Source organism: Scyliorhinus canicula, chromosome 14 (assembly GCF_902713615.1).
Source record: "Scyliorhinus canicula chromosome 14, sScyCan1.1, whole genome shotgun sequence".
NCBI lineage: Eukaryota > Metazoa > Chordata > Chondrichthyes > Carcharhiniformes > Scyliorhinidae > Scyliorhinus > Scyliorhinus canicula.
Window position 1 is genome coordinate 103,351,612 of NC_052159.1, and position 21,427 is coordinate 103,373,038.

At 44.6% G+C, this 21,427-nt stretch overlaps 1 protein-coding gene and 1 pseudogene across 1 annotated transcript in view; both read left to right on the plus strand.

The window, feature by feature from the left end:
* The window catches only part of LOC119977295 (protein diaphanous homolog 3-like), a 729,004-nt gene extending 708,152 nt beyond the window's left edge, over window positions 1-20,852 (plus strand). The window contains exon 28 of the mRNA XM_038818049.1: window positions 18,786-20,852. Coding sequence (XP_038673977.1) covers window positions 18,786-19,045 — 260 coding nt within the window. The 3' untranslated portion in view covers window positions 19,046-20,852. The remainder of the gene's footprint in view (window positions 1-18,785) is intronic.
* On the plus strand, window positions 13,815-14,195 carry LOC119977297 (annotated as a pseudogene).
* Window positions 20,853-21,427: the final 575 nt, after the last annotated feature.

The window sequence follows — 21,427 nt, forward strand, 5'->3', positions numbered from 1 at the left end:
GGCAGACCCTCTGCCGAGCTCACCTCTGCACCCAGCAGTCTCCTCAGTTCTTCCAGGGTCACCTGCCCCAACGTCCAATTCCTCCCACCCTCCCAGACTGAAAGTCCGATGTGCAACTGGGAATTTTTAAAGGTCCAGTTAGCGGAGCTGGGAATTCTCCCGACTATGCACCATCTGGGAAGCAAAAATCCAGGCCATCGTTTTCAAAACTAAAAATGAAGGACAGGAAATTCTGCAATTAAGGTAATGCTGCAGTCAGATATTGGAATTTGAGGTGTAGGTCAGATGCATCAAAATTACACCCATTGTAAGATACACACAGCAGGTACCTGTGTGTCTTGTCAAACCAGGAATTGAATGATCACTTTTGTCTGAAATTTCGGTTTGATTGAAGTGATTTTTAAAAATCTCAGCTCTGCTGCCGAGAAGCAGTTGTTCAATTGGTCTCTCAGCTATTTCAGGCAAGACATTCATTTGTTTCCAGCCTTTTATTAAAATCCCCTTACGATTGAATTCACTATGAACATTCCATATATGCTCTTATAATGGAGACACATGAGGGAAATGTGAGACATGTTCATTAAGGCTCCACCAAATGCTACAACCAACTAAAGGTACCCTTTTACCAGAGTATGCATACCGTACTGCTTGTTGAAGAATGCCTGCTGAAAGATTTGTTTTAAGGTCATAAAGTAGATTTCAAGCATCCCCATAAATAAACATTATTTTGAACAATGGATTTCATATCAAAAATTTATTTTACTCGGCTACTCCTGGTGACTATATTGTACTGCTACATTTATCTGGGTGCTTCACTGAGTTGCAAGCTGAGGGCCTAGTAGTGCTGTAGTATTGTCAATCTTCTGGAAGCAAGACTGGACGTAGATCCACAAGCGGAACCTGACCAGCCTGGTGGAGGAAGTAAGAAAAGTGGGGCTCACTCCCACTCTTCCTGGCAGACGATCAAGATTAACGTACTGCCAAGGTTCCTCTTCCTGTTTAGATCCATCCTGATCTTCATCTCCAAGGCCTTTTTCCAAAACATAGACAGGCTAATCATGGCGTTTGTGTGGGGGGGGCAAGAACCCGAGAATTCCCAAGCCGACACTGCAAAGAGGGAAAGTCAGAGGGGGCCTTGCTCTACCGAACCTACAATATTACCACTGGACAGCAACGGCAGAAAAAGTGAGGGGATGGGTACAAGAACCCGACACAGATTGGGTACAAATGGAGGAGGCATCCTGCAAAGGAACAACCCTCCGGGCCCTGGCCACAGCAGCACTCCCATCCTCCTCAACAAGCTACACAACGAGCCCAGTGGTAGCGGCCACGCTGAGAACGTGGACCCAGTTGAGACAGCACATTGGGATAACCAAAATGTCCCTTATGGCCCCCAACTGCGGCAATCACTGATTCCCCACAGCCATGCTAGATACCACCTTCAAAAGATGGTGGCGGGACGGGGCCACGCGGCGGTCGGGGACTTCTATGTAGGGCGCAGAAAGGCGACACTGGACGAACTGACGAGGAAGTGGAAACTAGCAAGAGGATAGGAATTGAGACACCTCCAAATAAAGCACTTCCTCCGCAAAGAGACAGTAGGGTACCCCGGGCCCCAGAAAGCACACACTACAGGACCTGATAGGCACAAGCAGCGAGAAGGGAGGGGTATGTGGGAAAATATACGGACAGTCACTGGACAGAGCCTGAACACCACTGGACGGGACCAGACAAAAATGGGAGGACGAACTGGGGACAGAGGTGGGATGGGGGCTCTGGAGCAAAGCATTGAGCAGGGTGAGCTCCACTTCCTCCTGCGCAAGCTCAAAGTGGTGCACAGAACACACCTGACCAGAAACCGAATGAGCAGCTTCTTCCCGGAGGTGGAAGACAAATGTGAACGGTGTCTGAGGGGCCCAGCCAACCGCACATGTTTTGGGCTTTCCCCAAGATTGCTGGGTTCTGGACAGCCTTCTCTGAGGCAATGTCCAAGGAGGTGAGGGAGAAGCCATGCCCAATAGTGGCAATCTTCAGGATATCAGAGAAGCCAGAGTTACACATGGGAATGGGGGCCAACGCCCTTGCTTTCGCTTCTCTAATCGCACGCCGGGAAATCCTGCTCGGCTGGTGATCGGCAGCACCACCCAAAGCTGCAGATTGGCTCGCTGACCTCTCGGAATTTCTCCTCCTGGAGAAGGTTAAGTACGCCATCCGAGCGTCAGAGGAAGGCTTCCTGGATATTTGGGGCAGTTCGTCGGCCTGTTCCAAAACCTGTTCGAGGCCAGCAACAAGGAGTAAGCCATGGAAAAAGAAAATGAAGGACTGCGCAACCCCAGGGGGGGGGGGGGGGGGGAATGGGGGAACCACAAGAGAAGAGGAAGGGTGCTGAAACCAATGTGGGGGGGGATGAGGAGAGGAAGGGGGGATATCATAGACCGATCCAGAGGGCAGCAAAATGTACGTACAGTTAGTCAAATGAAGAACAAAACAAACCCCTCTGTCAAATAAAGCAAATTAGCGCGGGCAAGAAAAATGTAATGTATATAAATAACAACTGTTTATAAATATGAGAAAAGCCAATTAATAGATTTTCAACAAAAAAAAAATTCTTGAAGCAAGCTGGCATTTGATTTGTTATCTGTGTTGGTCTAACATTGACTGCAACTCGATGGAGTAAAACGAGAAACAGGCTTCCGACACAGGAGATGGTCCAACACTGTTTTATTGAACCTGCTGATTGCTGTATATAATCTGCTGTGGGTTGACACTCTATTAACCTAACTGATAACCTCCTACTGGCTTGACCAGACTAGCTCTCTATCACATGGTGATGATGTTCCTTGGCCTGTGCACTGCGACTATCTCCCTGGCCGTGTCCTGTGAGAGAGGGAGAGCCTTAATGCCCTGTGGGCTTTATAGTGGTGGTGTCCTGTCTGGTGATTGGTTGTTCTGTGTAGTGTGTGTTCATTGGTTATGCTGTGTGTCAATCATTGCCTGTCTGCATCTCATGATATACATGAGTGGATATTATGACATCTCCCCCTTTTAAAATAAATTTTGGAACGTGACTGTATATGCATGCATAACTGTGTACAAGTGGGAAATGAATTAACATATGTACATGGGAAGGTGTCTATCGTGCAGATGAAGAGCAAACTGAATAAAATTTACAAGATTTAAGTCTATAGATTCAGTCTTTGTGTTGGGCGACCAATTCTCGTCGATCGCCGCAGAGGTGGAGGGGGGGTGACGGCACCTGGACAGGCGGGATGGCTGCCATCTCGGTGGCCTTGTGGACAGGTGGGATCGCTGCCAGATCGGTGGCCTCGTGGTGCAAGACATCCGGAGGAGGCATGATGACATGCGGAGAAGTGCGGTCGGGTGATTGGCCGGGAACTTTACGCAGCGCCCTCCTGTTGCGCCATAAAATGGAGCCCTCAGCCATTTGGACAAAGAAAGACCTGGGAGCAGCCTGTCTGACGACAATAGCTGGGGCTGACCAACCTCCCTCACGCAGCTGAATGCGAACAACATCGTCTGGAGCCAGCACAGGCAGATCCGTTGCATGAGCATCATACGTGATCTTCTGCTGGTCCCTGGATCGCTGCACTTTCTGCAGCACCGTGAGGTGGTCAAGGTCAGGAACATGGATGGCTGGAACAGTCGTCCTCAGGTTGCGGTTCATGAGCAACTGCGCCGGAGACAAACCAGTCGACAGAGGGGTTGCCCTGTATGCCAATAGCGCCAGGTTGAAATCCGAGGCTGAGTCTGCAGCCTTGCACAGCAACCACTTGACAATATGGACCCCTTTCTCGGCCTTCCCGTTTGATTGCAGGTAATGGGGACTGGATGTGATGTGACTAATGTAGGATCGTGCAAAGTCAAACCACTCTTGGCTGTAGAAACATGGACCATTGTCACTCATTACCGCGAGTGGTATCCCATGCCTGGCAAACTTCTCTTTGCAGGCTTTGATGACGGACTTTGACGTGAGGTCCGACAGTTTCACCACTTCCGGGTACCTGGAGAAGTAGTCGACCAGGAGCACGTAATCAAGCCCATTGGCGCGAAAGAGGTCTATCCCTACCTTGAACCACGGAGAGGTCACGATCTCGTGCTGTTGCAGCATTTCCTTGGGCTGAGCTGGTTGAAACTTCTGGCATGTTGTGCAGTTGAGGACTGTGTTGGCAATGTCCCGGCTGATGCCAGGCCAGTAAACTGCCTGCCGAGCTCTACGTCGCCATTTCTCGACCCCCAGGTGACCCTCATGGATCTGTCTGAGCACCATGTTTTGCATGCTTTGGGGAATGACGATTCTATCAAGTTTAAGAAGGATCCCCTCAACAACCGTCAGCTCGTCCTTAACGTTGAAGAACTGGGAGCACTGTCCCTTTTGCCAGCCATGGGCAAGGAGCTTCATCACGCGCTGCAGTAGGGGACTTTGGCAGTTTCTTCGTGTATTTGTATAACTCGTTCATCAGCGGCTGGCAGGTTGCTGGCACACAGCTGCACCTGTGCTTCAATGTGACAAATGAAGTCGCCCTGTTCACATGGCGTGGTAACGGATCGGGATAGGGCATCCGTGACGATCAGCTCCTTACCCGGTGTGTAGACGAGTTCGAAGTCATATCGGCGGAGACAAAGAAGAATTCACTGCAGCCGAGGTGTCGTGTCATTTAAATCCTTTTGGATTATGTGAACTAAAGGCCTGTGGTCTGTTTCCACCGTGAACTTTGGCAGGCCGTATTCGTAATCATGAAACTTGACTATTCCTGTCAGGAGGCCCAAGCACTCCTTTTTGATCTGGGCATACCATTGTTCGGTCGGAGTCATGGCCCTGGAGGCGTATGCCACTGGAGCCCAGGATAAGGAGTCGTCTCGCTGGAGGAGCACCGCCCCAAAGCGTCCTGGCTTGCGTCTGTGGATATCTTGGTATCCTTGGTTGGGTCAAAGAATGCCAGTGCTGGGGCTGCGATGAGCTTCACCTTCAGCTCAAGCCACTCCGCTTGATGTGCGGGAAGCCACTAGAACACTGACGACTTTTTTACGAGATGCCGGAGGGCTGTGGTGTGGGATGCCATGTTGGGAATAAATTTCCCGAGTAAATTCACCATCCCGAGGAAACGGAGGACGCCTTTTTGTCCTCTGGGGTCTTCATGGCATTGATTGCCAGCACCTTGTCAGCGTCAGGTTGCACACCCTGCTGTGAAATGTGGTCACCCAGAAACTTGACAGCGGACCACCCAAATGAGCATTTGGCCCTGTTGAGCTGGAGGCCGTTTTCATGTATCCTCTGGAAAACTTGTTTGAGGCGAGAAATGTGATCCTCGGGCGTTATGGACCAGATGATCACGTCGTCCACATAGACTCGCCATCCCTCGATGCCCTCCATCATTTGCTCCATTATGTGATGAAATACTTCGGAAGCTGATATGATACCAAAAGGCATGCGGTTGTAGCAATACCTGCCGAACGGAGTGTTAAACATGCTTCCGACTGGACTCGTCCAGCTGTATCTGCCAGAACCCACGGGAGGCGTCCAGCTTGGTAAAGAATTTGGCATGAGTCACAGGTTAACTCTTCACGCTTTGGGATCGGGTAGTGCTCGCACATGATGTTGCAATTCAGGTCTTTGGGATCAATGCAAATGTGGAGTTCACCAGAGGGCTTCTTGACGCAGACCATGGAGCTGACCCAGTCTGTTGGTTACGTGACCTTTGAGATGATACCCTGGTCTTGGAGCTCTCGTAGCTGCGTTTTCAGACGATCCTTGAGAGGGGCCGGCACCCGGCGCGGTGCATGGATAACTGGGATGGCATTCGGTTTGAGCAATATCTTGTAACGATATGGGAGCGTGCCCATTCCATCAAACATTTTGTGGTATTGCGTGCGAATGTCATCTATCTCAGCCTGGGGATTTACATTGGGCAGGCAGTCGCCAGTGTCGAGGACATGGCATGGACGCGCTGGACCAGATTTAGGAGTTTGCATGCGCAAGCACCGAGCAGGGATGCCTTGTCAGGCCGGACGATCTCGAATCGTAACGTGGGGGCAGCACGGTAGTAGGGGGCAGCACGGTAGCATGGTGGTTAGCATCAATGCTTCACAGCTCCAGGGTCCCAGGTTCGATTCCCGGCTGGGTCACTGTCTGTGCGGAGTCTGCACGTCCTCCCCGTGTGTGCGTGGGTTTCCTCCGGGTGCTCCGGTTTCCTCCCACAATCCAAAGATGTGCGGGTTAGGTGGATTGGCCAGGCTAAATTGCCCTTAGTGTCCTAAAAAAATAATGTTAATGGGGGTTGTTGGGTTACTGGTATAGGGTGGATACGTGGGCTTGAGTAGGGTGATCATTGCTCGGCACAACATTGAGGGCCGAAGGGCCTGTTCTGTGCTGTACTGTTCTAATTCTAATTCTAATCACTTTGATTGTCTTGTGAGATACCCCTAGCTGACACGATCCACTGGCAGCTATGGCATTGCCATTGTAGTCAAGGAACTGGCAGGCTGGTGGAAGAATGGTAGGTTGGTCTCGGATGCTGTCGAGGTCTGACTGTGATATGAGGTTTGCAGATGCGCCAGTGTCCAATTTAAATTGGATGCGAGTCTGATTAACCGTGATGACAGCACACCACTCGTCGTCAGGATCCACAGTGAGGATTGAAAGGCGGTTTGCAGGAACGGTGGAGGCCAGCTCGTACGTGGTGATTGTGCCCACCCGATATGGAGACTCGAGGCAGTCAGCATCGGGGTCCGTTGGGCTGTTGGGATCTGAATCCTGCATGCCTTGTTGTACGCAGCGGACACGTCTGCACTGTAGCTGGGATCGCTGGCTGTTGGTCGGTGGAGTGGACCTGCATAAGGCCGCGTAATGCCCAGGCTTTCCACGCTGTAGACATCGCCTGCCTTTGGCTGGACATTGCCGCTTTAAATGGGCAGAGCCACAATTTGGACACGTCATGATGCTGGCGTCAGCGCGTTCCGTGCGCCATCGCGCATGCGCAGTGCGGTCGGCCGACTTTCTCACATGCGCATCGGGGTCTTCGGCCTCGTCGTCCACCCGGTCGTGGTGCGCATGCATAGGGACCCGGGAAAAGCGTGCGAAACGGCCACCCTCCTCAGACCTTACATTTTTGCGATGGCCTGCACCCTTTCTGCCTCGTGGGAGATGAGTTTTGCATTTTCTGCCGCCCAGATGTGGGAGTAACGATTCCTGGCATGCTCATGGACAACGCACTTTTCGATGGCGACGGAGAGGGTCAACTGTTTGATTTTGAGGAGCTGCTCCTGCAGGGAGTCGGACTGGACCCCGATAACGATCTGATCCCGGATCATGGAATCAGCTGTCGAGTCATAATTACATGACTGCACTAGGATGCGGAGATGGGTCAAGAAGGACTGAAAAGGTTCATCCTTACCGTGAAGCCTCTGTTGGAAGATGTACTGTTCAAAGCTCTCATTCACCTCAATGCCGCAGTGGTTGTCAAATTTCAGTGGAACCCTCTTGAACTTCGTCTTGTCTTTGCTATCGGCAAACGTGAGCGAGTTATAGATGTAGATGGTGTGGTCCCCCGCAGTCGACAGGAACAGCGCGATCTTTCGGGCATCTGATGCTGCCTCAAGGTCGGAGGCCTCGATATACAGGAGGAACTTCTGTTTGAAGACTTTCCAGTTGGCGCCGAGGTTGCCGGAGATCCGGACCTGCGGAAGAGGTTGGATCTTTTCCATGCCGCTGGATGGCTGCGTGCTGGTCGTTGCAGATTCACTCGAGGTAGGTTCGTTAGAGTTAATAGCTCTCTGGTACCATGATGTGTTATCTGTGTTGGTCTAACATCGACCTCCAACTCGATGCAGTAAAACGAGAAACAGGCTTCCGACACGGGAGATGGTCCAACATTGTTTTATTGAACCTGTTGATTGTTGTACATAATCTGCTGTGGGTTGACACTCTATTAACCTAACTGATAACCTCCTACTGACTTGACCAGACTAGCTCTCTATCACATGGTGGTGATGTTAATTGGCCTGTGCACTGCGACTATCTCCCTGGCCGTGTCCTGTGAGAGAGAGAGAACCTTAATGCCCTGTGGGCTTTATAGTGGTGGTGTCCTGTCTGGTGATTGGTTGTTCTGTGTCGTGTGTGTTCATTGGTTATGCTGTGTGTCAATCACTGCCTGTCTGCATCTCATGATATACATGAGTGGATATTATGACAGCATTTGTCTCAGATTGTCTGAACCCCAAGAGGAACCTTTTGCAGGTGTATTTGCAGCCTAGTCATGTGTAGTGAATATATTCATAGCAATATGAACAGGTATCAGGAGAGAGAGTGTGGCATTATAATGGCTGACTCTCGCCATGCTTCTTCCCCTGGAACAATTACCCACTAATCTCTTGAAATGATCTCCTACGGTCTAAAGCCCAATGTTGAAAGCCTTTATCTTGAAATAATTGATTAGCCTGGAGGCCTCTTTATTGGGGAGCAATGGATGCATAATTTTCTGCTGCCACCATTTGCACAGAGAATGGCATTGTACTCTGCAGTGATCCCTCTGCTTTGCTGCAGGCTTGATTCACCTTTGAATAGACTTTTGGCCACCCTCTGTCTCCCTCCCAGCATTCTCACTGAAGGGTGCTTTTGAGGTACATATCACTGCCTTCTGATGAGCAATCCCAATATTCTACAAGCTCAACTCTTGCTGTGTATAAATGTTTCTATGCATAAAGATATGTGGAAGGACAGGTAGTATTGAGGAAACAGCGGGGGGAGGGGGGGTGGCTGCAGAAGGACTTGGATAGGCTAGGAGAGTGGGCAAAGAAGTGGCAGATGGCATACAATGTGGAAACGTGTGAGGTTATGCACTGTGGAAGGAAGAATGGAGGCATATGCTATTTTCTACATGGGGAAATGCTTATGAAATCAGAAGCACAAAGGGACTTGGGAGTCCTTGCTCAAGATTCTCTTAAGGTTAAGTCGGCAGTTAGAAAGGCAAATGAAATGTTAGCATTCATGTCGAGAGGGATAAACTATAAGAGCAGGGATATACTTTTGAGGCTGTATAAGGCTCTGGTCAGACCCCAGTTGGAGTATTGAGAGCAGTTTTATGCCCCGTATCTATGGAAGGATGTACTGGCCTTGGAAAGGGTCCCGAGGAGGTTCACAAGAATGATCCCTGGAATAAAGAGTTTGAGGAATGGTTGAGGGCTCGGATCTGTACTCGGAGTTTAGAAGGATGAGGGGGGAATCTTATTAAAACTTACAGGATATTGCGAGGCCTGGCTAGAATGGACGTGGAGAGGATGTTTCCACTAGTTGCAAAAACTAGAACCAGAGCGGACAATCTCAGACTAAAGGGATCCTTTAAAACAGAGATGAGGAGGAATTTCTTCAGCAAGAGGGTGATGAATCTGTGGAACTCTTTGCCGCAGAAGGCCATGGGGGCCAAGTCAAGTTACTGAGTGTCTTCAAGACAGAGATGGATCGGTTCTTAATTAATAAGGGGTTATGGGGAGAAAGCAGGATATTGGGGATGAGAAAGATATCAATTCAATCATGGCTGAGCAGACTCAATTGGCCAAGTGGCCTAATTCTGTTCCCGTGTCTCATGGTCTTGTATTCAGCACCTCCTTCTTGCCATCTCCTGGCCTACTTCCACCACCACCACCCTCCCCCTCCCCCACATGATCAACAGTCATTTTCTTGTATTGTTCATTACCCCTTTTCAACAATATCCCAGCAAAAAGCTACCTCATGTCACTTACAGTTGTACTTTCAAAAACTCCCGACTGTTTGGTCTTGAAAATCTCCAATCGCTACAATATTTCCAAAGATAAACCACTCGTCCACCTCGACTTCTAATTTTCCTGACCACAGCAAAACCTCCACTGTCTCCTATCTTGGCTCCTTCGCGTAGTATGGCACTCATCAATGCTTCCTCAAGGCTTGCACACTTGAGTCAGTCTGGTGCACAACTGGTTTAACCATGTATAACCTAGCTGGATCACATCAAGTGATATTGGACCTCGCTCTTCTGCCAAACCTTCCAGTGCTCCCAGATCATTCTGGAGAATGTGGTGGTATGATTTGCATAGCTGTCTGCCATTGGTGCAGAACACCGGCTTACCATTGGCCCTGGTCGGTCATGTGCCTCTCGACCGATTGGTTGAGACCAGTCATGTGACGGCTCTCCGATTGGTCGAGAGGCTAAGTTAACCACGCCTCCATACCGAGGTATAAATAGTCAGAACGCCCGGCGGTCGTCCATTTACTGTAGTCGACCGCAGGGCTAACTTCTAGCTTATTAAAGCCTCACCTTTGTACAGAAACTCGTCTCGCGTTCGATTGATGGTTCATCAGAGAACAAAGACAAAACCCTAGTTCTTTGCTTTACTATCACCTGCCTTCTTAAAATCTACTCCAGGACAGAATTTTTCACTCATCGGGCACGCACACTCAGTGGGTCTGGAAGTGGACAAGAAACATGTTTCCCGCCACAGTCGGCCCCAGAATGCAATTTTGCGCTGGCAGGCCAATTAATGGGCAGCAGCGTGAAACATGAACTGGGAAAGGCTGAGCACTGTTGGTGGGGGTGGGAAGAGGGCTAGTATCAATAAAAGAGAGGGTGCAGGCTAGCACTTCTAATGGACTCTCTCAGGTGAACAGATGCTACAGAGCTGTCATGGAGTGCTGCAGACCTGTACAAAATAAATTCCGATGGAAAAACGCTGCAGTGTCAAGGAAGCACATTCAAGCACAAACCTCAGTCCCCAGACACCTTTTAAATTTTATTTCAACCTGGACAATTCAGCCCACCCTAGATCAAGGTTGCAGCTGAAACATAAAGGCTGTCTGGCTAATCAACCCACCCACCAACCATAAAAGCAGAAGGTCTATGTAAAATTGCTTTCAATTGGCCCCTTAACAGGCTAAATTGCCTGCTTGTTTGTTAGTGGACGCACTTCTGACTCTTGTGCGCAACCGCTGACCAAAATATTGCGTGGGTGTATGATGACGTTGAGACATGCACCTGACACCTTCTCATGCGGTTTCACACGCTTCTGGATCAGGCAAGCACCTGCCCAATGAACATATAATTCTGGCCCTGGTGTCCAGTGCCGCCACATGTTGGTTTTAACATGGAGAAGTAGGAGACCCAGTCTATCAGCAGAGGAGCTAGCAATGTGTAAAGTAACACTGTTGACTGGTCCCCAAAGGAGCCACAAACTTTTTAGTCCTTTTGTGAAGCCATGTGAAGCATGGAAACTTCTTTTGATGCACAAAAATAGCATGCCCTGCACCCAACCTGGGTTCACCTCCATCCTGTGGACCAGGCAGCTGATTCAGTGTCGAGATTTTCTTCCTTCTCAAAGCCTTTAATCTGCAGCAAAGCATCCATTTGATTACTACAGCTCACCAGCTACATTTAATTAATACTCAAATCTAAAAGTGATTCCTGAAGCTGGCTTCAAGTACCTGCTTCGCTAACTTCACCTCTGCCAAATGGATGCTAATCTGTCCATCATAGATTTCTCATAGAATTTACAGTGCAGAAGGAAGCCATTCAGCCCATCGAGTCTGCACCGGCTCTTGGAAAGAGCACCCTACCCAAAGTCAACACCGCCACCCTATCCCCATAACCCAGTAACCCCACCCAACACTAAGGGCAATTTTGGACACTTGAGGGCAATTTATCCAGGGCCAATCCACCTAACCTGCACATCTTTGGACTGTGGGAGGAAACCGGAGCACCCGGAGGAAACCCACGCACACACGGGGAGGATGTGCAGACTCCGCACAGACAGTGACCCAAGCCGGAATCGAACCTGGGACCCTGGAGCTGTGAAGCGGTTGTGCTATCCACAATGCTACCGTGCTGCCCCAATCAGTTTTCGTCCACACCCATTTTCAGGCAAGAAATGGGCAGCCAGCATTTAAAAATGACTCCTGCCGTGTAAATCTTGAATTGGAACATGTGATTGGGGGAGAAGCAGTGCAAGATACCCTGAAGGAAGCAGTCCCACAACACTGTGGCTTGGCACTGCTTGGAGTATAACTACAAATTTTGTGAAAAATAATCACATGTTACCTTTGACCTTCTGGACAACTTTGTTAACCTACTTGCATTAATTTAAATGTTCAGGCAATAAGATGCTGCTTATTAATTGCTGAGGTATTAAATGCAACCACACATGCACAACATGCTCTGTGAATTTGAGAACCAGAGTTCTAACCAGCAGCATAAAAATGTTGATGTCTGACTGTAATTCTTGCCAGTTACTAGTCAGAGATCAATAGCTGCATTGCAAATACAATACATAACATTATACATGCTGCATCTCTGGTAATAAAGAATTCCTTTTAAAAATAAAAATGCATTAGGCCCCACGCATCCCATTTGGCTGCCTATTAGAATACATTAAGAACACGGTTTGTAATTTTATTTGAACAGTAATATGATTTCTTCTCACATGACTTAAGTTCCTTGAAATAAAGATAAGCGTGCCAGGAAGCATCAGTATTGAATCATCTCATGGTGAACATGTTGCAGTTTAACACTCTACACTTAAATTGTAACTTGCCCCCTCAGTAATTAAAAACTGTCAAATGTGTTGAAACAGTTTTTCTCATTGAGATATTGCTTCTTCAGTATTAGATTATGCCTGATCACTTGTTCCGTCAATAAATACAGATGCCAACAAAACTTAAATTGACATAAATGTGCATGCTCCTTAGGTTATTGATTATTGGCTGTATATGCATTAGACCTTTGTGACAGCTGCTTAGTTTCTGCAATACATAAAATGTCAAGAACTGGAAAAAATATATATTTTAGGTTTGCATTAAAACCTCAGAGCTACTGCAGGTAATAAATGAAAATGTGTGACTTTTCATTTGCAGTGGTGCTTTCTGTACTGTGAATTATTTGCTGGTTCTGTTTTGCGCATCACATATCAAAATACATTCAGACTATTGCCTACATGTTATTTGTGAGCTATCTGAGGCAAATAATAGATAGCCAGATATTAGTGGATATATTGGATAATACTTTCAAACAACTACTTACACAACCCATTAGAGACCATACTCTCAGATATCCTGCAAGTATTTTACTTCAGTTTCTATTGAATGCATATTTAATTAACATAGATCATAGAATCTATGGCACGGAGACAGGCACTTCAGCCCAAACTGGTCCATGCCAACCAAAAAGCCCATCTAAGCTAACCCATTTGCCTGCATTTGGCCCATATCCCTCTAAACCTTTCCTATCCATGTATCGGTCCAATTGCCTTTTAAATGTCGTCAATGTCCCTGCCTCAACCACTTCCTCCGGCAGCTCATTCCACATAGGTACCACCCTCTGTGTAAAAACGTTGCACGTCAGGTTCCCATTAATTCTTTCCCCCCCCCCTTAACTTAAACCTATGCCCTTCAGTTTTCAATTCCCCAACCCTGGGGAAAAGACTAAGTGCATTCACCCTATCCATGCCTCTCATGATCATATACACCTCTATAAGATCACTCCTCAGTCTCCCACGCTCCAAAGAAAAAACTCCTAGCCTGTCCAATCTCTCTGTATAACTCATTTACTTGGTCGCGAGCGTTTGGCCGGCGTCCGTTGGGCGGGAAGCGCGCGCGCACGCGAGTGACGAGCGGGCAAAGTCGTTGGCCGGTCGCGTGACCCTCCCGATCTTTCTCCCAAAGGACTTCTTTTGGAAATTGGAGACGGTGAACTCAAGAGTTTGCATGGGTGGGGAAGGTGCCGAAGGTAAAGAGGGCCCTGGTACAGAGGCAGAAGGGGGGGTTGCCGCGCCTGAACCTGCTACATTATTATTCAACAGCAAATGTGGAGAAGGTTTAAAGCTCTGTACAATGATTTCAACATCACACAAGCACTGGAATTTTGTTTCTGAACCAATGGGGAACAAGTCAGTTTCCTCCTTGGCTGGTATTGGAACAACACTTGGAATAAAACTGGAAGAGTAAGGCTTTGATAAGGCATATGTAGTGTTAGGCCAGTTCCTTGTTTTGAGAAAGGATGACAAATTGTTTAAAGATTGGTTGAAAGACATCTGTAGAGCCAACAGTAAACAAGCTGGACAGAGCACCACTTGTTTACAAGAATGGTGCAATGCCTTCCTGTAGTTAATATTTTTGTCCAAAGCATGTATCGATCTAGGTTAAAGAAATGTGTTGCAGACTAACAGCAATTTTCCCATGCTTGCCAAAGCATGTCTAAAGCTTATCTTAAGCATATTTCACAACTTACGATCCAGTTTAAATAATTGTTTTGTAGACAAATCAATTCTACATGCAATATCAGTCCTCTGATACAGGCTTCAATAAATGCTTTTGGCCAAAAAAAAACTCATATTTACTTAATTCTTCAAATGCCCAAAATAATAGTGATATTTTATCAAATATTTATTTTTATTGTTCAGGAACATGAACATTGAAATATGGTCAATTCTAAACATTAACCAAAGATCATACCAAGTTTAAAAAACTCCTGATGGATCCAGTTGGCCAGCTGGAGCACTTGTTAAAGTTGGCTTCACACAAGGTTGGAAGTATACACCAATTCCATGTGAAGTCCAAGTGGTGTGACAATGCACTGGAACAGATTTCATGTGTCTTGGCTTCAGTGCAATCAGAAGGCACCAGCCTGATTTCCAAGTTACACTAATTCTTTCTCACTGATGCATGTCCAAAACTGCGTTGCCTCAGTGCAAAATCTGTAAAATAAAAACCCTATTTTGGCCTTGGTTTTCTATATCTAGTATATTAAAAAGTTACATCAGTGGACATTTCCTGTTTAACCTTTCAGCTTTAAATTCATATGTCCACTGTTGATTAGTATAAAACTTTGTATGCAGGTCTCAACCATGCTTCCCCACAGTGTTAAGCATATGAAAGCAACCATTAAAATGGTAACTGCAATGCCAAATTCAGTTCTATTCTTTTGAAAGTGAAAGTGCCTGTGGATTTCAACTTCCTCTGATGTCACAAGCCTCTCCCAAAAACAGCTGATCAGTAAAATGCTGAGAAACCGCCCTTTTCAAAGCAATGTTGAAATTACTTGACACAAACACATCATAAAAATAAATGTCGCTACCAATAAAATGGCTATTACAGCTTTTTAAAAACCTATCATTTTAATATTCCACACACTTGTAAAGCACTACAATTTACGAGGAATGGAATCCGGTGATTACTTATAGTCGGTTTAAAATGCCTTATTTTAATTGTCATGTGATATTTAAACAATCAAAAATAACTTCCAATGATGAAGTTTTTTTGGCCATCTGTCAAACTTTGGTGAAATTCTTTGCAAATTACCAGTGAAATGAGGCCCCTGTAGAGCCAAAGAACCTAGAAGCTGCCAAAATGGTTCAGTGATTTAATGTCGGTATCCCACAGCTTCAGATGTAATCAGCAGATGCTCCAGTATTAACATAAATGTTTTTCTAACCTCAGCTGTCGGAGAGAAATAAAAGCTTCCTATCTGTTTCTGATCAAACTCGTTTTACTTGCTTTTGCATAATTAACATCCCTTGATGATACCTAACCTTTCTTTTTAATATCGACTGTTGGTCGAGGCAAAATCCATGCCAGTCTGAACAATCAGCATATGATATGTGAAGAGAAATTGAAATAGATTTTATACAATCTCCTCATTTCCAATAATTAGCATTCTGTGCATGAATTGTAGAAGCGACAATGTACTGTTATTTTGTTCTTCCTCCATCACATGCCATGTGCCATTTCATAAGGTCATTTCTGTTATTTCTTCCTGCTAACATTTTGCTGGAAAATTACAGTGTTCTGATTCAGTTCTGAATAACTCTTGAGACAAAGGTCTGGATTTTGGCTATGAAGGTGGGTAGCTCGGGTCAGGAAATTACTCTACTTGCCGGACCTGTCTCAGTAAAAAGATAATGGGATTGGCACAGTGGTTAGCACTGTTGCCTCACAGCACAAGGGACCGGATTCGATTCTGGCCTTGGGTGACTGTGTGGAGTTTGCACATTCTCCCCATGTCTGTGTAGATTTATGCTGCGTGCTTCGGTTTCCTTGCACAGTCCAAAGATATGCAGGTTAGATGGATTGGCCATTACCAATGCACGGGGATAGGGTGGGGAGTGGGCCTAGGTAGAGTGGTCTTTCAGAGAGTTGGTGCAGTCTCGATGGGCTAAGTGGCTTCCTTCTGCATTGTGGGGATTCTATGGATAACCAAAATGCATATTGTTTTTCTTCAACAGGAAAAGGTTGGGTGCAAGATAGAGTTGGGCCCTAGAAGCAGAACATGGAATGGGGTGAATGCCAAAGCAGGCTGATGAGAAAGTCTGACTCGGTTATCTGGGACTTCAGCCTAGTTATTTTAGAAATTATTAGGCCTTCTATCCCTCACTCCTCACCTTCCTACCCACTTCCCATAGCCTGCATACCCTCCATGCCAACTCATGCCCCCCCACCAATACCCCCATGGCCCTCCCCTCCATGGCTCCTCCATGGTTGCTCAACAAGTATCCAAAATGGGCAGACCTCAGGAATTGTATGAAGATGAAAGCAATACTTTGAATAATCAAATACAGCTTTTACATATTTGATAAAGCAAATATTCCCCATTCAGAAAATCAATTCAAAGTTTTTTAATTGATTAATCTCTCTTAAAAACAAACTTCTATTCAGATCCCACAGCAAAGACAACTGCCAATCAAACTGTGATCCAGATACCTTGCTGTTATTATTGTAGCTTTTAAAATGCAGCGAAACATTCATAACAACATAATGATAACCCTTGGGGCAATCTCAACAAAAATCTTTTGAAGCTTCACGATCAGCAGCTATTGCTTTTTCTAACTTGCGGCAGATGGCTTGTCAGTCCGAGTAATCCTGCAGAGATTATCTTTAATTTTAGTGACAGTTAAAAGCTGTTATGTTTTCAAAATTTACAGAGCAGGGGATTTAAAAGACTTCAAATCATGACAGTTATAGAGATCTTCTTCACCCTTCAAGGGCATTTACATCTACTCCATCAATTTGTGACTCACACTGTTGGTTCAGGCCAAAATGGGGAATGTTGAAACCGAGTTCAAATGACTGCTGAGTTCAGGTTTCCCTCCTGTGTGAATCACACTCTGCCCTCTTTCCTCTATTGGCAATAATCCGACCTGTTGGAAATAGGAGCGGGACATCTGCACCCAGGTCTTGCTCACCATTTTGAAGGTCCAGAGAGGCTGCCCAGATCCATGAAAATCCAGTCCAAAACAACATGTTGTTCTGGAATTCAATAATATTCAGAATGCAAAATGGAAGCCTTCATTTAAAAGAAATATAATCAATGTCCAACTGGCTACTTTACAATGACATTTTGAAGTGTTGGCATCAATGCCTCAATATTTTCATGAACTTGTTTTTTTCGACAAAACTTTTTAAGATAAATCAAACGGAAGGTACCTTAAAAGAGCTCCTGATATACAAACTGGTATTAAATACTCAAAATCAGGGGTAAGTAAACTTGAATATATTAGTGTGGACAAATAGTTTGTATTTTCTTCCTGCCTCAATACAAAGTGGCGGGGTATTATTAAGGTTGTGGGTGGAGCTTTGCTACGATATACTGGCAGACAACAATGCATCACAGACCAATATATCACGTCACCCCTACTGGCTAATACCGTTTCTCAAAAACTAGTTCTGAAATGCTGATAGCCAGCAAAGCCACTAGGTTTGGGAAAAAACATTTATTTTCTTGCCTCTGGTCTAAAGGTGATCATACTACAGAGGTTTGCTGAGATTGTCCAAGCTACTGTGTAAAGTACTCATCCATCACCGTGAGCCCCCTGGTCATGAAATGACAGTGCAGTAAATATCTTCAGCAGAAGCCTTTTAAACTACAAGCTGTTTTCTGTAGGAATTTTCAGCTTTCACATAAAACACACAGTCATGAGTGACTGCTTCTGTTCCAAAGTCATTACTGTTCGGATGATAGAACATCTTTCAGAGAATAACCAAAAACTTTAAATGTCATGTCAAGTTTGTTGAGGCTGTTTTCAGGCTATGCTCAAGGTTACATGAATATGGAGTGTCTCTTTTTTATTGTTGAAGATGTGGGAGAGGATAATTCATAATGTTTGCTAGATGTCTGCAATCTGGCTGATAACATTTCTGCCACTTGCTCCTATCAGCCAAAGCCATTTAATAATTGACTGTACAGCTGACTACTACAGCAGGTGTGATAAGTCAAGATCCCTGTCACTTATTAGTAACATGCAGCAAAGATATCAGATTGATGGAAAATAGATTGCGTTTGAAAATTAATTTGTGCTTTTGCAGTACCTCTAAAATTTAAAGATTTGAGATAAAACTCAAAGCACAGCAGTTTGAAAATGGAAAGGTTTTGTTGTATTAATGGTAGTTGGTGCTCTCACTTCTTTATTGTGTTCATCCTACCTGCCTTACTCGACAGGTAAATGCTAATCAGTTTATTAAAGATGCATTCTCTTTCGCTGGCATCATTCCCCCGGATCAAAATTTGCTAAAGGGGGAAAACTTGATTTCTAAATTTGGAGCATCAGGTTTATGCTATCAATCCTCTGCTTAACTGGTAATATTTATGTGCCTCTTTGCCCAAGCGACATTTCCTGTAATTTCTGTCAACTTTCCTTTACATCGCTGCTACCTGCGTACTGTTTGCCCCATATTTCTTTACACAGTTTATTTTCAAAGCCTATTCAACTTCTATTCTGCAACTTAATTCCCCTTTATATATTTTTTCCCCCTGCAGAAAATCAGAAGGCACAACTGGAAAGGTCACGTTCTGGCCAGAATATCCACTTGAATGCAGCAAGAATTCCAAGCGGCAAGGAACTCAGTTATGAAACAGAGGCTCATTCATTTACTACAAGGAGTAAAGCTGTCAGGAGAAGAGAGGGGCATGCTGTTATGGACGTAAAGGAGAAGGAGATGGGAACTGTTAATTTCACTGCTGAGGGTGATGCTGTTCCTGAAGTAGAAGCGCTGCTGGCTAGGTTACGTGCTCTGTAGGTTCGAGGTTAACATGGAGGTCTAACAATATTTAAAAGCTGCAGAAATGTTAAAGCTGTTTGAACATATTCCAATGAATACTATCGGATGCAAATTTCCAAAGAATTGGAAGAAGCACTTTGTGATTTTAAAGATAAACCTGTAACAAAAAAAAATGAGGTTAAGGTGCAGAAGCTATTTCTCAATACTAGCAAAGCAGCAGGAATCCAGTATCTGCTTTGTGTGCTGCATTTATTTGCCCTATTTCTATTGGAAATCTGCTTATCCAAATTGACTTCCCTCTGCCTTGCTGTTTACACAATCGCTTATCCCTAAATCAGGCTATGTATGCATCAAAAGTTTTCAATTCACAATGTAACACATGCAGTGCATTTGCAGAAAATCAGCAGGGTTTCAAATCAGACTATTTGTATGACTACTTCTCCGATGCTTCTTATTTTAAATCATTTCTACACCATCACTGCAGAGAAAATTTTGATTCAACCACCACAGTGAAATCTTTGCTAGTGTATTTTAATTCATAACAACTGCAAATTAGATATGGAACTAACTTGGTCTTTGCCATTGAATAAGATTATTTTTATTGTTCGTACTGCTACCATTTTGATTTACAATGGAAGGCAATTTGTGTTTTTAACAGTACTGAAACAAACATTCAACAATAGAAACTCAGTATAAAATATATCTTATTTTCTTACCAAACCATCACAATACTAATTCTACTCCAGTGGAATGTATGCTGACCAAATATTGCACAGTAGAAAATTGCTTATGTACCAAAGAATATCATAACCTGCTTTTAAAACATAAACAGCATATATTATTTCTAAAACTATGTGGTTTTCCCTAAAAGTTTCTGTACGTACATAAAGGAGCATGCTATACATTCTTTGTATTCGTTATTATATTGATTGGTTGTCGGGCAGGTGTTTATTTGGGATTTTTCCAGGGCTTTTATCCTCGGTGTGCTCCAGTCAGATAGAGTGAAAGATGTTGCTTCCTATCATTGTATAAACACTTTTGGCATCAATTATAATTTAACTTATAATATTTGCAAGGTAATTTGTTGCCTATATTTTCACAGCATTCACGGTTTTGTGCTACATCTACATATGCAGACAGAATTCCAATTAATTTTCTTCTCATGTCCCTTGTGATCTTGCATAACAAGTGTATTGTTCCTCATCCCAGAAAGTTGCCCAGCCGTCCCTCTACTTATCCTGTTTTCACCACCATCCACTTTTAAGGGGCTAATGGGAACAAAATACCTTGTAAATGATTTTTAAAAGTAATTGATGATCAAATAATGCATGGGAGATAGGAATAAAACTCCATTTCGGCTTTGGGTTTGTTTATGAGCAGTTAATATACCAGAACTAACATGGGACCACATCCATATACATATAAAACTGTCTGGTCATTCATTATTTTACTGGTAAATATTACCAGCAAATCAATTCATAACTTAAGTCTGTTTAAAAATGTTAGTGCGTTATCTAGGAAATTATGCAACTCTTTCTGTGTTAGATGGGCATTACCAAACAAATGACTTCACATGGAAATTTTATATTATGTAAACACGCCTTACAACATATTCACGCATGTATCAAAAAGGTCCAATGTATAACATTTGTATCTATGTCACTGTGGATCAAACACATTTACATAACCTAAAATGTTAAGTATGTTGCTTTTTAAAATGATACCTGATGCTCTGATTTCTTGTCTCTCAATCGTAGAATAAGGAACAAGGCATATTTTGTCGGGTTGAAATATTTCTATAATAAAAATGTGAATTATACAGAAACATTTGTTCCTTTTTACAGATTGATTGCAAAAAAAATCATAAACCAGATTTTTTTTTAGATTTAGGGGAGATTTGAGGAAAAACATTTTCACCCAGAGGGTGGTAGGAATCTGGAACTCACTGCCCGAAAGGGTGGTAGAGGGGGGAACCCTCACCATTTAAGAAGTATTTAGGTACGCACTTGAAATGCTAGTGTGCTAAATTATGGACTAAATGCTGGAAAATGGGATTAGAATGGATTGGTGTTTGATGACCGGCGCAGATGTGATGGGCTGAAGGGCCTCTTTCTGTTCTGTAAAATTCTATGACCCTGAGTTCCAGTTACTCAAACCAAGGCGCACACCAAACTCACTTGGAACTATATTGCCGTTCTTTCGCTGTCACTAGGTCAAAATCCTGGAACTCGCTGAGCCAGTGATACACACATTGCATGAAGGAATAAATTTTCAAAAAATCCAAATCATCAAGTTACATTAAGGATCAATTACATAATAATGTAGCTCCCATGTTTGCTACAGGTAAAATAAGCTTGATATTTGCAATTGCGTTAGACTATTTCAGCCATTAATAGCAAA